At 32.2% G+C, this 16,754-nt stretch overlaps 1 protein-coding gene across 1 annotated transcript in view; it reads right to left on the bottom strand.

Moving 5' to 3' along the window:
* cul2 (cullin 2) overlaps positions 1–15,441 on the bottom strand; it is a 31,145-nt gene extending 15,704 nt beyond the window's left edge. Inside the window, exons 1-13 of the mRNA XM_073830323.1 lie at positions 15,273–15,441; positions 13,239–13,378; positions 12,578–12,680; positions 12,400–12,494; positions 8,230–8,335; positions 7,165–7,247; positions 6,717–6,813; positions 6,016–6,126; positions 4,367–4,529; positions 4,112–4,236; positions 3,918–4,025; positions 1,352–1,411; positions 1,074–1,202 (exon numbers count right to left, since the gene is read on the bottom strand). Of these exons, the coding sequence (XP_073686424.1) occupies positions 1,074–1,202; positions 1,352–1,411; positions 3,918–4,025; positions 4,112–4,236; positions 4,367–4,529; positions 6,016–6,126; positions 6,717–6,813; positions 7,165–7,247; positions 8,230–8,335; positions 12,400–12,494; positions 12,578–12,680; positions 13,239–13,357 (1,299 nt within the window). The 5' untranslated portion in view covers positions 13,358–13,378; positions 15,273–15,441. The remainder of the gene's footprint in view (positions 1–1,073; positions 1,203–1,351; positions 1,412–3,917; positions 4,026–4,111; positions 4,237–4,366; positions 4,530–6,015; positions 6,127–6,716; positions 6,814–7,164; positions 7,248–8,229; positions 8,336–12,399; positions 12,495–12,577; positions 12,681–13,238; positions 13,379–15,272) is intronic.
* Positions 15,442–16,754: the final 1,313 nt, after the last annotated feature.

Below are 16,754 nucleotides of genomic sequence, written 5' to 3'. Positions count from 1 at the left end.
ATTTTGCTTTTAAAATGCTAATGTGATTTAGCACTGCTAGAATGTTTCAGCACATTGCTAACACGTTTAACACATTGCATTTCACGACATTTGCTCATGTTTTAACGCTGCTAACATGTTTTTCTATACGTTTCTAAGATGTTTTTTGTCAACATTTTGCTTTTAAAATGCTGCTAACATGATTTAGCAATGTTAGAATGTTTTAGCTCATAGCTAACACAATGCTAACATGTTTAACACATTGTTACAACACCATGTTTTTAGCATGTTTCAGCATTTTCATGACATTTGCTCATGTTTTAACACTGCTAACATGTTTTCTATACGTTTCAAACATGTTTTTGTCAACATTTTGCTTTTAAAATGCTGATAACATGACTTAGCACTGCTAGAATGTTTTAGCACATTTGCTAACATGTTTAACACATTGTTACAACACCATGTTTATAGCATGTTTCTACCATGTTTTAGCATGTTCATAATCTCCAAATGTTTTAAAACTTTGTTAATGTTTTAAGATTTTAATAACATCCTCCTGACATTTTAACGCACAGCCAAAATATTTTAACATTTTGATAACATTTTATTAAGCATGTTTTTGCACATTGATAGCACAACAACTTTTAAACATTTTACACATTATGTTTTACCATGTTGTTAGCATGTTTTAGCTTTTTCATAATGTGCTAATACAATTTAAAACGTTGCTAATATGTTTTAACATGTTAATAACATGTTGCTAATACATTTTAGCACATTTGTTTGAGCATTTTGTTACCTTGTTTTAACATGTTTATTAACTTGTTGCTAGTGTTTTTTTAATTGATAAAACATGCTATAATGGGACTGCACATATTAAAATGTTTGGCCAATAGCTTTTAGTTTATCCCCAAATCCCAAAACCAAACTTCTAAAAAAGCTAAAGACATGGTCACAACCCCTGTAAAGCCGGCCTGCAAACCAGCTATGATCAGGCTGGAAGGCCAGCTAAAACCAGCTAAACAGTTAAGGCTGGTTTTAACTGGTTTCAAGTTGTTCTTCTACAATACCTGTGGATAAATCAATGGCCTCACCTTCTGAAACACATCTTTGTCGTCTATGTATTTGAAGACGGTGATGAAGCTGGTCAGTTTGTCCTCAACCTCATTCTCCGTCATTCCTTTTGCAGATTTCTTCAACAGATTGTCACAGTACTTCGCCAGCTGTGCCCCAGCACGAGAAACACCAACAAAGAGGAAAAGGAGTGTTAATGTTCTGACTGTGTGTGTTCATTAGGTTCACTGAAAGTTTATTTAGTCATCCTGATCAAACGTTGGTAGTAGCTGAGGATAAATAGCAGATAAATACACACCAGCTCAGGCGCTTTGCAGATGGATTTGGGCTCTCTGTAGTTCACTACTGAAGTCAAGGCCTGGAAGGAAATGAGCAATAAAATCACAAACCACAAACTCCAGCGTTTCCAAACACTTACATGAACCTGAGGGCAATGCATTCTGATCTCAGATACCCCCTACTGGACTAAATGGAGAAGGGTGCCAAGTATATATTATATTATATTATATTATATTATATTATATTATATTATATTATATTATATTATATTATATTATATTATATTATATTATATTAATTGCATGTGTATTAATAAAACGTTTATTACAATAAAAATGTTATTACAATATAAAATAAGTGTTTCTATTTTTTTTTTTTACTTATTTGAATACTTTAAAATATAATTTATTCCTGTGATCAAAGCTGAATTTTAATCATCATTACTCCAGTCTTCAGTGTCACGTGATCCTTCAAAAATCATTCTAATATGCTGATTTATTATTAGACTTATCTATGTTGGCAAAAGTTGTACTGCCCAATATTGTAATACTTCTTCAGGACTCTTTGATTAATAAAAAGAACAGCATTTATTCAAAATATATATTATTTCCAATAATACAAGTCTTTGCTATCACTTTTTATCAATTTGACACATCCTTGCTGAATAGAAATATTAATTTCTTTAAAAAAAAAGAAATAAATACTGACCCCAAACTTTAGTGTAGTTTACGGTAGAGTATATTGTTAGAAAAGATTTCTATTTTAAATAAATGCTGTTCTTTTTAATATTTTATGCATTAAAGAATCCCGGAAAAAAGTAGGTTCCAAAATAATATTAAGCAACGCAACTGTTTCCATAATTGCATTTGTACTATTTCAAAATATTGTTTTATTATCACTGTTATACTATATTGTATTACATATCAATAATTTCTATAATTGCAGTTGTATTGTTTTAAAGTATTGATGCTTTTACTATTGTCATTTATTAAATGTTTTTACTATCATAGTTATGTTATATTTCATATGAATAAATTGCATAATTACATATGCAATGTAAGTATTGATGTCTTTACTATCATTGTTAATTATTATATTACATTATAAATATTAATACTTCCCATAACTGCATTTGTATTATTTCAAAGTATTGACATTTTAGTAACATTATGTTATTTATTGTATTACATTACTTTTGTGTTATTTAAAAAGTATAAAAGTTATTCCCTATCATTACATTACATTATATTATATTAATTTCCATTATTGCATTTGTTTTATTTAAGTTTTATGCATGTATTATTATTGTTGTATTATATTATACAGTATTTTAAACATGTCAATTGCATTTGTATTGTTTCAGAATGTTTGTTTTTACAATCATTAGTATATTACATTATATTATGTTTTATATTATACTATATCACATTATTTCCAAAACTGCATATAACTATATTTAATTTTCAGAACTGCAATTGTACCATTTCAAAATGTACAATCATCATGATACTATATTTTATTATATATCAATAATTTCCTTAATTGTATTGTTTCAAAGTATTGATGCTTTTACTATCATGTCATTTATATTAATGATTTCCATAATTACATTTGTATTATTTTAAAACAATGATATTTTTACTATCAAAGTTGTTTTATATGAATACATTTCACAATTATGCATGTATTATAAGTATTGATGTCTTTACTACCATTGTTATTTTTTATATATTTTATATATATTTCTGCTTTTATTATATATATTAATAATTTCTATAGCTGCATTTGTATTTTTTCAAAGTATTGAAGTTTTACTATTATTATGTTATTCTTTATAATTCATTACATTGCATTTGTGTTATCCTAGCATTTTATTATTAATATTTATTGTACTATTATATTATATTATGAAATTACATTATATCATATTTTATTATATGTGACTCTGGACCATAAAACCAGTCATAGGGGTCAATTTTTCAAAATTTAGATTTATACATCATCTGATTTATACATCATCTGAATAAATAAGCTTTCCATTAATGGATGGTTTGTTATGATATGACAATATTTGGCCGAGATACAACTATTTAAAAATCTGGAATCTGAGGGTGAAAAAAAAAAATCGAATTATTGAACAAAAAAAAAAAATCACCTTTAAAGTTGTCCAAATTAAGTTCTTATCAATGCATATTACTAATCAAAAATTAAGTTTTGATATATTTATCGTAGAAAACTTACAAAATATCTTAATGGATCGTGATCTTTACTTAATATTCTAACCATTTTTGGCATAAAAGAAAAATCTATAATTTTGACCCATACAATGAATTTTTGGCTATTGCTACAAATATACCTGTGCTACTTAAGACTGGTTTTGTGGTCCAGGGTCACATATTATGTTACATTATATTACATTATAAAAATTCCTTAATTGCATTTGCAATATTTCAAAGTACTGATGTTTTTTTACTATCATTCTGAAATATGGAAAACAGTATTATTGAGTAAGTGTGTCTAAATGTTTAATGGTACTGTATATACTCTCGTAAATCCTTTATAAACTGTGTAAAATGTAAGTGTACCTTATCAAGCGCACTCATGAAGTGTTGGTCCCCATTCAACACTGTGTTAATCAACTGGACAAATTTACTATGAACCTCCAACACCGACTCCACAAACTGGGTTGGCATCTGCAGGACAAAGATCTGTGTAATTAATGATATACAAATAATTTTAGACTCTAAAAGTGTTTTCACACATAACCCTGAGCACTTACGTTTTCCTGAGAGAGGTTACTCGTGGCTCTGAGACCCTCATCGTGAATGTGGACCTGGAGCTCCTGGATCATGTGAGGTAAGCCGCTGGACACGGCCCGCAGTAGCGTGTACATATTCGCCATATCTAAAAGCAAACAAACCATCAGGACGTCCTACAGTTATAACATGCCAACTGAGACACATACATAAAAACATATATCCAAAACCTGAAAGTCAAAGTTTAAACTGGTTGTAAGTGTAAATATAGTGCTGACCGTCTCTCTTTTCCTGTCTGATGATATTTTGACACTCCCCATGCAGAAACTGCAGGTGATCGGCCACCATCCTCTGCTGACATTCATGGATGACTTTGGCGTAAGAGCTGGGGTGCAGATACTTCCGACATCTCACCTCCTCGTCTTTCAACCGGCCTAAAACCTGCAGAATCAGAGAGCATCAGCCACTGGCCAGCAGAGTAAATTCAGCCTAACTGAAATTAGAGATCGACCGATATATACATTTACCAAAATGTTTCCAGATATTTAATCATTTTACCATCATTGGATATCGGTTTTGTAATATTGAATTCACAGATAAATGGAGATTGACCAAAATATAGATTTAACTATATTTAAGCATTTTACCATAATGTGATATCGGTTTTGTAATATCGGATTCACAGATAAATTGAGATTGACCAAAATATAGATTTACCGATATTTTTACTCATATTTAAGCATTTTACCAGCTCCGGATATGGGTTTTGTAATATCGAATTCACAGATAAATTGAGATCGATTGATATATGGATTTACCGATATTTAAGCATTTTACCATAATTAAATATCAGTTTTGTTGTATCGGATTCACAGATAAATGGAGGCCGACCGATATATATCCATTTACAGATATTTTTCCTGATATTTAAGCATTTTACCAGCATCGGATATCGGTTTTGTAATATCGGATTCACCGATAAATGGAGATCAATTGATATATCGATTTACTGATATTTAAGCATTTTACCATAATCAAATATCAGTTTTGTAGTAGCGGATTCACAGATAAATGGAGATCGAACGATATATCGATTTACTGATATTTTTTCTGATATTTAAGCATTTTAGCATCATCAGATACTGGTTTTCTAATATCGGATTCACCGATAAATGGAGGTCAATTAATATATATTGATTTACCGATATTTAAGCATTTTACCATGATCAAATATCAGTTTTGTAATATCGGATTCTCTGATAAATGGAGATTGACCGAAATATAAATTTACCTATATTTTTCCAGATATTTAAGCATTTTACCATCATCGGATATTGCTTTTGTAATATCGGATTCACCAATAAATAGAGATCGATGGATATGTTGATTTACCGATATTTAAGCATTTTACCATAATCAGATATCGGTTTTGTGACATCAGATTCACCGATCAATGGAGATCCACCAATATATCGATTTCCCAATATTTTTCCTGATATTTAAGCATTTTACCATCATTGGACATTCTACATTTATTTAGCTTGTTAGATTTGCAGTTGATGCTTTTTATAAATAAAATATTTTTATTGTTGTAACATGAAGATTAAATTTAACAAGAAGACTGTTCATTTTTAACACTTTTTTAAGATGACTGAAAATGCGAAATAGAGATGACTTTACTCAGACATTTATTTACTTTATAACAGTACATAAATATCGGTTATCGGGCACATAAACATGCAAATAATCGGTATTGGTTCTAAAAAAAAAAAATCAATATTGTTCGATCACTAATTGAGATCACAATAAAGCTAGATATCAACCAGCAACATGTGAAATACACTGAATGACCAAAAGTCAGAGAAACCATGTTAAAGTGATTGTTCTAAATGTAAAAGATGGTTATGTTGTGGTTACTCCATCTCACCTTCTCCATATACTGGGAGCAGTTGGACTCCTGCAGTAGATTGGAGGCTTCCTGTTTGTAATACTCTCCGGTTTTTGTCAGGAACGGCCCTTCGAAGATTTCCTGATAAAACTGGGTAAAGGGAAAAAAGAGGGTGTGGCCTTCAAATAAGATGCATGATTGCTGATACACAAACTCTAAGCAAATGCAAATATTACACAAATGTTTGCGGTCTCTTTTGCTCAACAAACCTGCATTTATTTAATTAAAATCAGTAATATTGTGAAATATTATTGCTTTTTAAAATAACTGTTTTCTATGAGAATATACTGCAAAATGTAATTTATTTGTGTGATCATAGCTGAATTTTCAGCATCAATACTCCAGTCTTTAGTGTCACATGATCCTTCAGAAATCATTCTACTATGCGCTTACTCGCTGCTCAAGAAACATTTCTGATTATTATCATTGTGAAAAACATTTTTGATGCTCATATTTTTGTGAAAACTGTAATGCAATCTTTTGCTACATCCTTGCTGAATTAAAAGTATTATTTGATTTAAAAAAAAAATAAAAAAAACCTTACTGACTGCAAACTTTTGAACAGTAGTGAACAAAAAGCCAAATTTTAGAAAAAATATTTATATAATATATTCTGGAAGTTTCATGTTCGCACAAATACACAAAAATTGAACAATGACGAGATGATGACAGACACTTACCTTTAGAGGAAACTTTTTCTTGTACTGTTCAACATGAACAAAGGAGTTGATAACCCCATGGATTACTTTCTGATTTGGGTCTTCCCCACATCGGTCGCTATTAAAAAAATACAACATTGAAACTAAATAAATATGCAAAAGTATCCCCAAAAAATGTATAATAGAATATAATCAATGAATATGAACTTGGGTTCAGGCCAATAGCAAGTCATTGAAAAGTATTTGTGGCATCAAAGATAAAAACTTAATAATACCGTAATTAAATTTCCCATAATTCATTGCTATCACATTAAGCCAGTGTTAGATGATTATCTAAAATCTTAAAATAGACTTAATTACATATCCAATAAATAAATAAAATAATACAAAATTATTTTAAAATATTTTAGGTGAAAGTAAAAACTTTATTGAATTAAATAAAAAAGTTACGTTATAGTATTTAACCTACTTCTTGATCTCTTTCAGAAGCATCCCGATCAGCATCGGTTGAAGGGGCTCAATCATTAACTTCCGCCACATGTCAAGTGCAAGCTAAAAACACAACAAAAACACTACTTATAAACCGTCATACTGTTTATGAAAGAACAAACACCACAATTTGACATTTAAAATGTGAACAGTGTGTAAACATGCAATCTGTTCACATAAAAAAAAATCATATGCCAACAGTCTGTCATACAATTGGCGTCAAAAGTTTACATCCCCCTTTCACAATCTGCAAAATAAGAATTATTTTACCAAAATATAAGGGATCATACAAAATGCATGTTATTGTTTATTTAGTACTGACCTGAATAAGATATTTCACAAAAAATACATTTACATATAGTCCACAAGAGAAAATAATAGCTCAATTTATAAAAATTTCCTTGATTCTTAATACGGTGTTGTTACCTGAATGATCCACAGCTGTGTTTTTTTGTTTAGTGATAGTTGTTCATGAGTCCCTTGTATGTTCTGAACAGTTAAACCCGCTGTTCTTCAAAAAAATCCTTCAGGTCCCACAAATTCTTTGGTTTTCCTGCATTTTTGTGTATTTGAACCTCTCCTAACAATAACTGTATGATTTTGAGATCCATCTTTTCACACTGAGGACAACTGAGGGACTCATATCCAACTATTACAGAAGGTTCAAACACTCACTGATGCTCCAGAAGGAAAAAAAAAATGCATTAACAGCTGAGGAGTGAAAACTTTTGATTTATTTCGCCTAAATATCATATTAACCTTTAAATTCCAAAAGTTTCTTAATGCATTGTGTTTTCCTCTAAAGCTGTGGATCATTCAGGTAACAACACAGTATTAACAATTTTTTGACAGGGTAATTTTTGTTTTATAAATTCAACTAGTATTTTCTTTATATGAGTACTAAATAAACACTAACATGCATTTTGTATGAGCCCTCTTGTTTTGGTAAATAATTAACATTTTGCAATTTCTGAAAGGGGAATGCAAACTTTTGACCTCAACTGTAAGATACTGTGAACACATCGGGTTATGAAACCATGCAAACCTCTCCAATCTCCATTAACGGCTCATTCATATCCACTCCTCCATATCCGTACTGCAGGTCTGCTTCGGTCAGCTTGTTCTTCTTAATAAACTGTGTGTTAAGGTACCTGCGGGAAATTCAAGAAAACACTCATTAAGGAAAAACAGTGGCTATTATCTTAGATGAGTATGTGCGTGTGTTGATGCACAATAAAGCCGCGGGTGACGTCAATTCAATATCTGCTTGTTTTCGCAGCTGACCAAGAGCAGCGGGACAGTGATGGGTTCAGTCCAACATGGTGAAATCAAGCAGAAACTGACCAAAGCCCTTGTTGGCGACGCCGAGGTCCACATGCCAGAGAAACAATACCTTGTGCAATCAAAGTAGTGCATGACAGTGAACCGTCAGCTTAAGTAATAACAAAATGTACGATTTCAAATATAATATGTGACCCTGGGCCACAAAACCAGTCATACGGGTCATTTTTTTAAAACGGAGATTTATACATCATCTGAAAGCTGAATGAATAATTTTCCATTGATGTATGGTTTGTCAGGACAGGACTTGGCTGAGATACAACTATTTGAAAATAGGGTGCAAAAAAAATAAAAATACTGATAAAATCACCTTTAAAGTGGTCCAAATTAAGTTATTAGTAAAGCCTATTACTAATCAAAAATTTGTTTTGATATGTTTACGGTAGGAACATGATCTTTACTTAATCTCCTAATCATTTTGGCATAAAAGAAAAATAATTAGGATAATTAGGATCATTTTGCACCCTACAATGTATTTTTGGCAAGTGCTACATATATACCCGTATTACTTAAGACTGGTTTTGTGGTCCAGGGACATATATAAAAAAGAAAACAACAACAAAAAAATGTTCCCAAGTATTATCAACCAACAATATCAAAGTCTAGTGAGAGTATGTTTACAATGACATTCTACTGAACTCTTACCAAAAATGTATTATGCATACTGTGCACAGTATGCCAATTCTCTGCATGCACAAAATAACCGGATTACCTACTATTACATTTGTCAAAATGTGCAGAATACAACAGGCACACTTTAGGGAATACTGTATCCCACAGTGCAATTTCACCTGTCATTTCAACAGTTCCTAATGAGCCAAAAGCAACCTTGATTTAAATATCTCTTTGGTCAAAAGTTCACACAGTTTTACACAAAACTAGATTAAGGATAGCAAAACTGCTCTATTACTTTTAATTTGTATCTCTTATATGACAACTAGATCAAAATACTATTTAAAAGTTTGGGGTTAGTAAGGTTTTTTTTTTTTTTTAAGAAATCAGCCAAATATTTTTATTCAGCAAAGATGCATCAAAATGATCAAACGTGACAGTAAAGGCATTTATAAGGTTACAAAAGATTTATTTTTCTAATACTTTCAAATACTGTCCTTCTGAACTTACATCAATCCTGAAAAAATGTAAAATGGTCTCCACAAAAATACTGGCCAGCACAACTGTTTTAACACTGATAATATTTAGAAATGTTTCTTGAGCAGCAAATCAGCATATTAGAATGATTTCTGAAGGATCATGTGACACTAAAGACTGAGTAATGAAGATGAAAATTCAGCTTAGATCACAGGAATAAATTATATTTGAACAGATATTCAACTAGAAAGTTATTATTTTAAATTGCAAAAATATTTAAAAATATAACTGCATTTTCCATCAAGAAAATGCAGTAGAATGAGAAAAATAGACTTCTTTCTTTTTAAAAGTTTTACCAACCCCAAAACATTTAAACGGCAGTGTGTACTAAAACACTGTAAGTCCAAGAAAGTGTTAAACTAAGGTTAAACACAAAAGACCAATCCACGTAGTCATGATATAAACAATTTTAGGCCATTATTAAATAAGCATTCACCATCTAAGTATCATACCAGCATTAACACAAACACCATTAAGCCATACTCAACCAAAAGCTCTAAAGTCAGTGCAATTTGCTTGCAAAATTAAAAACGAACTAGCCATACCAAAGAGAAATGCAAAAATAATCACTATTTCTAAATACAGCAGGTTTTTCAAACACATCTGATATTGTTGAGCAAAACGGGTCAACCTATGAACTGCTTATGTTTAGTCATCTCAGGACATTAAACAGACAGTTTACCCAAAAATTACATTTTGTCTTCATTTACTCACCCTTTACTCAGACGTTTCTTTTGTTCAATACAAAAAAAAAGATATTTTGAAGAATGTTGGTAACCAAACAGTGTCAGCTCCTATTGACTTGCATAGTTTTTTCACCCATACTATGGAAGTCTGGAATACTCTGTATTTTAATTATATTCTTAAAAAAAAAAAAAGATTTTAAAGGATTAGTTCACTTCCAGAACTTAAATTTACAGATAATGTAATTACCTTCTTGTCATCCAACATGTTCATGTCTTTCTTTCTTCAGTCGTAAAGAAATAATGTTTTTTGAGGAAAACATTTCAGGATTTCTCTTTATATAATGGATTAGTATGGTGCCCCCAAGGTTGTACATCCAAAATGCAGTTTAAATGCAGCTTCAAATGGCTTTGAATGATGCCAGCCGAGGAAGAAGGGTCTTATCTAGTGAAAAGATTGGTTATTCTCAAAACAAATTGACAATTTATATACATTTTAACCTCAAATGCTCGTCTTGTCTCGTCTCTGCGATGCGTAGTCTGTGTAATCCGGATCAATACAGTTAGGGTCGAAAAACTCTTATCACGTTTTCGTCTTCAACTTCAAAATCGTCCTACAACACTGTTTTAATTTTTTTGGAAATTGCATTTGATCTTCTCTGTATGTTCACTTTGTAAACACTGGGTCAGTACTTCTGCAGCAATTTAGGACAATTTTGAAGTTGGGGAAGGAAAACGAGATGGGAGTTTTTCCGACATATCATAACTGTACTGTCCCGAATCACAAAGACTACGCATGCGCATCGCAGAGATGAGACAAGGCGAGCATTTGAGGTTAAAAAGTATATAAATTGTCAATTTGTTTAGAAAATAACCAATCGTTTCGCTAGATAAGACCCTTCTTCCTCGGCTGGGATTAAAGCTGCATTTAAACTACATTTTGGAAGTTCAAACTTTGGGGCACCATACATATCCATTATATGGAGAGAAATCCTGAAATGTTTTCCTCAAAAAACATAATTTATTTACGACTGACAAAGACATGAACATTGGTGAGTACATTATCTGTAAATTTTTGTTCTGAAAGTGAACTCATTTTTTTTTTTTTTTAAATTGCACTCTATTTGTTTTCTAACTGTTTGTTTCAACACTAGCTTTCTCTAGTCTTTTTCTATTCTATCTATTTGTTTTCTTGTTTAATTAAGTATGAAATTAACAAAAAGCAAAAAAGGCCTCTAACACTAGCTTTCTTCATTCTTTCAGTATTCTATGTTTTCTTCTTATTTATTATATAATTCACAAAAAGCACAAAAACTTGTCATGGCACTTGCAAGTCGCTTTGGACAAAAGCGTCTGCAAAATGACTAAATGTGACCCTGGACCACAAAACCAGTCATAAGGTTCAATTTTACAAAACTGAGATATATACATCATATGAAAGCCCAATAAATAAGCTTTCTATTGATGTATGGTTTGTTAGGATAGGACAATATTTGGCCGAGATACATCTATTTGAAAATCTGAAATCTAAGGGTGCAAAAAATCAAAATACTGAGAAAAACACCTTTTAAAGTTGTCCAAATTAAGTTCTTAGCAATGCATATTACTAATCAAAAATTACATTTTGATAGGTTTACAGTAGGAATTTTACAAAAAATCTTCATGGAACATGATCTTTACTTAATTTCCTAATGATTTTTGACATAAAAGAAAAATCAATAATTTTGACCCATACTATGTGTTTTTGGCTATTGCTACAAATATACCCCAGCGACTTAAGACTGGTTTTGTGGTCCAGGGTCACAAATGTAAATGTAAGTCAATGCTACCAGCAACTGTTTGGTTACCAACATTTTCCAAAATATATTTTGTGTTCAACAGAGGAACCTCATACAGATTTGGAACAATGTGAAGACAAGCAAATGATGAGAACGTTCATTTTTGGATCAACTATCCCTTTGAACTTGGCTAGGAGAATTATAACACTGAAAAATACCTTTAATTTTCACAAGAGCTCCCTCTGCTGCAGAAGCTGAATTTACCTGTACAAGCAATCCATGTACTCAGCACCTTTGCTGTATTCCTCCCAGTATCTGTGATACATCACCAAAACCTTTTCCTCAGACTCCAGGACTCTCTGTAAGACACACACCGCAATGTTTTAAGATATCCACAATTAAAATGACACTGGTCTGAGCCACAAGCATCACCCACTCTTACCTTGAACAACTGCCGGACATGATTTTCCAGAAACACCTTTGTCTCAGTGTACAGTCTTTCACCTAAAGGCTCTGGATATGCAACACACAGCGCATATATGTCACTGAAACTCATGTTAAGGAGATTTTAAAGCAGGATATGTGAAGTTGCACTCCTGTTTAAAAGTTTGGGGTTGAGAAGTTACCAGTAATCAAAGCTGAATTTTCAGCACCATTACTCCAGTCTTTAGTGTCACATGATCCTTCAGAAATCATGCTAATATTCCGATTTACTGCTCAAGAAACATTTCTGATTGCTGCCCAATATTTTTGAGGAAACTGTGAGAGATTTTATTTTTCAGGATTCTTCGATGAATAGACAGTTTCAAAGGACTTGAAATAGAAATCTGTTACTTTTGATTAATTTAATGCATCCTTGGTGAATATCAGTTTCTTTTAAAATCTTACTGACCTCAAACTTTTGAACAGTAGCGTATATTAAAATGAAAATGAACTAAATATGGCTTAGCACGCTCATAAAATGTTTTTTTTTTAAACATTCTGGTTACGAGAAATAGAAAAAAGGAAGAAAAAGAGAGGAAGCAATAGTTTCATTCTGCACATCATCTAAATCAGGACAGATGTGCCTCTGCTAGAACTCGATCCAGCTCAGTGAAGGATACGAGAAGCGGTCGTTCCATGTGGCTCTCTCCACGTAATCGAGCATCACAACCGCTCTGATTGTCGTTAGGAGCTTGTTCCACGTCTCATCGAAATCCACCACCCGCGGTTTTAAGGACATGGTGTGTGGCTTCGGATTTAACTGGGGAGGAAAGACATGAAAAAGCATGAGACAATGACTTCATTATAGCATTCTCATTTGTGTTGCCATTGTTAACCAATAAATGAAACAAGGCCAAAATAAAGTGTAAGAAATTCATGATAAAGTACTGCAAGTAAAACTGAAATTAATTGTGAGAAAACAAAAATATATAATACAAGCTAAAAAATATATGCATCAAACAAGAAAAGAGGTTTTCAAGCATTAAAACAATACATTTTGCCGTATACTTTAGAATGGATCCTGTTCATTTTTATTTTTTCCTTCCATAAATATATCAAAACGTACATTTTGATTAGTAATATGCATTGCTACGAACTTCATTTGGACAACTTTAAAGGTGATTTTCTCAGTATTTTGATTTTTTTTTTGCACTTTCAGAATCCAGATGTTCAATTAGTTGTATCTCGGCCAAATAGTGTCCTATCCTAACAAACCGTACATCAGTTTGGCAAGCTTATTTATTCAGCTTTTTTACTTGTATAAATATTCAATTTAAAATAAATTGACCTTTGGTCCAGGGTCACATATTAGATAAAATACTAGACATATTGCCTCCACCTTTCCATACACCAATGGAAATCTTATTTATTCCGCTTTCAGATTATGCATAAATGCAAATTTCCCGGGTTACATATGCCAAAAAATCATACCAAAAATCTTGTGAGAGATATTTACAACAAGAATCATTTGTTGATGTTAAAATATTCTATGTAAGTATCACAGTGCAGCCCCCAAAACACATTTTAAAGAATTTAAAATGAAATAAAATGTAGTATGATCACATTTTCTTTTATTCATATGGTTTTGTACACTTTTGTCTTTCATATTAACTGTGTTGTTCATTTTACATAAATATATCTGTCACTGAATATTATTTTAATCATATTGACATTTTATTTTCACAAAATTATTTTCAACATTAAAGTAGACACCTTAGTGGAATTTTATATGCTTTCTATGCATATAAAATCACTTTTGCAAGTTTAATTTGATGCAGACAACGAAACCAAAACCAAAAATAACACTAAAAATTTTCCATGGCATCCATGCATTTCCAAAACCTCTGCAAGTTGAACTAAAAAGATAAGTAAATGCATTTTATAGAGACTGCTAATAGAATCAGACTGTGTGAAGTTCAAGTAAACAATGAGTACAAATGTTTGATTTCTGCAATCTTGCCTTATTTTCCGTAATGTTTTAATATATATATATGGTGTAAGTGTATTATATACTGTTATGAACCTCCCCATTCTCAATATTTGATCACTGGTATTGCTTAATGAAAAACTACAACACTTGTGGTGAGTGATTTCATTTGACAGGTCTGTATAGAAGAGTTTTGAAATAAGCACATCTGACTACTACACTAAACAACCATAAAGCCAGGACTGAACCTCACTAACAACAACATATTCAAGAAAGTGATTGTCATAATAAAGACATATCAGTGCAGATCAACTTACTTCAGAGGTTCATAATCTCAGTGTCAACATTCAATATAGCTGTCAAACCACATCTAAGTATGAATATCACCTCATTCACATAGAAATATCTCCATAGCTACTCAAAGCAAATGAGTGTACCTCTCCAACAAATCCACATCACAAATCCCTGATCTAAAATAGAGTCACCCCCAAACTGCAGAGGCCTAACAGTTAGTAACACATATCCATGACATAACTGCCTCAAAACAGAAGCTCCTGGGCTATTAGTAGCACAAGCACTTGAATAACAGTCGTGTATTGTTGTAAACAAACACATACACGTGTGTTTATAAGAGCTCGGTGTGTGTTTATGACAGAAATACAGTGTTATGGAGCAGAAACAGGAGCTAACGTCTGTGCTAACATGAGCGCTGCTCATTCACACACACCTGAGATTAAGAAAGCCCTGCTGAGCTGCGATTCTCGGGCGGTCGGGAGGCTCGGGGGTATCGGGTCTGGATGTGCTGTCCACCGGTCAGTGTGTCAAAGGTGTGGGTTTGAAGTGAAGCTGTCAGGACGCTTGATTCCTCTCTCTCCCTCTACACCTCTGCCATTGCCTCTCACGGACTGCACCACTGCATCAGCTGGAGGGGTGGACGACGACGGTTAAGGATGGATACGGTTATTAACAGCTTTAATCTACGAGAGAAGTATAATACAGACCTATTTAGGAACCTAGATAGATATCATGTATAAATGGTGTATGTTAGGCATAAAATTAATTATAATAACGTACGGAAGCTTTTGCCGGACTCCCCTTTTTATTGGTGGTACGAGCGAAAAGTACGGCAGCTGTTTGCGGACATAATCGTAACAGAAGATGGGTGAGATGAGATGGCATTATAGACTCGATTTTAGAGATGGGAATCGAAAGAAATTTAGCCATTCTGATTCCTCAGAACGATTCCAGATTCTTAAGAATTGCGATCACGATCATTATAGTCTTTTAGGAAAAAATATAGCCACTTTTTGCATTTACTGTACTCATCAGTCTGTGGCCAAATGACATTTCAGTCTTCAACAGAATATAACAGACCAGAAATAAATGTATAAATGAAATAAATTCCGTCAAAGGGTCTTTATTATGGCTTTTCACATTCACTTTAAAGGTGGCATAAATTCACAGTTCTTTCTACAAAATGTGTGGCCTTCTATCCTTCAAAACTCTGTATTTGTTCCAACTGTCGTTTAAACTCAAGCGTGCAATGTTTTGCAGAACATAAAAACATGATTCCGGATTTTTTATTATTATTAAGAGATATGGAAAGTTTAATGAAAACAGTTTAACCATTTAATTCACTTAAAGAAATGAGATGAGAGATGGGAATTGAAAGAAATATAGCAATTCTCATTCCTTTGAATGATTGTTTAGTCTTTTTTAAAGAGAGAAACGTTCAAAAAATAGCCACTTTTTGCATTTACTGTACTCATCAGTCTGTTGCCAGATGACATTTCAGTCTTCAACAGAACATAACAGAACAGAAATAAATGTAATTTCGTAAAAGGTCTTTATTATGGCTTTTCACATTCACTTTAAAGGTGGCATAAATTCAGTTCTTTCTAAAATAACTGTTGCCTTTAACCTTCAAAACTCTGTATTTGTTCGAAATGTCATTTAAACTCAAATGTGCAATGTTTTGCAAAACATAAAAACAGGATTCCGGATTTTTGATTATTATAAGGTCCTTAATGATTGCATTAAGTCTTTTTTAGAAAGAAAAACGTTCAGAAAAATGCCCACTTTTTGCATACTTTACTCATTAGTCTGTTGCCAAATGACATTTCAGTCTTCAACAGAACATAAGAGACCAGAAATAAATGTAATTTCGTAAAAGGTCTTTATTATGGCTTTTCACATTAAGACATGAATT

Source organism: Garra rufa, chromosome 24 (genome assembly GCF_049309525.1).
Source record: "Garra rufa chromosome 24, GarRuf1.0, whole genome shotgun sequence".
In the NCBI taxonomy this organism is placed as follows: domain Eukaryota; kingdom Metazoa; phylum Chordata; class Actinopteri; order Cypriniformes; family Cyprinidae; genus Garra; species Garra rufa.
This window is presented reverse-complemented; position numbering and strand designations above follow the sequence as displayed.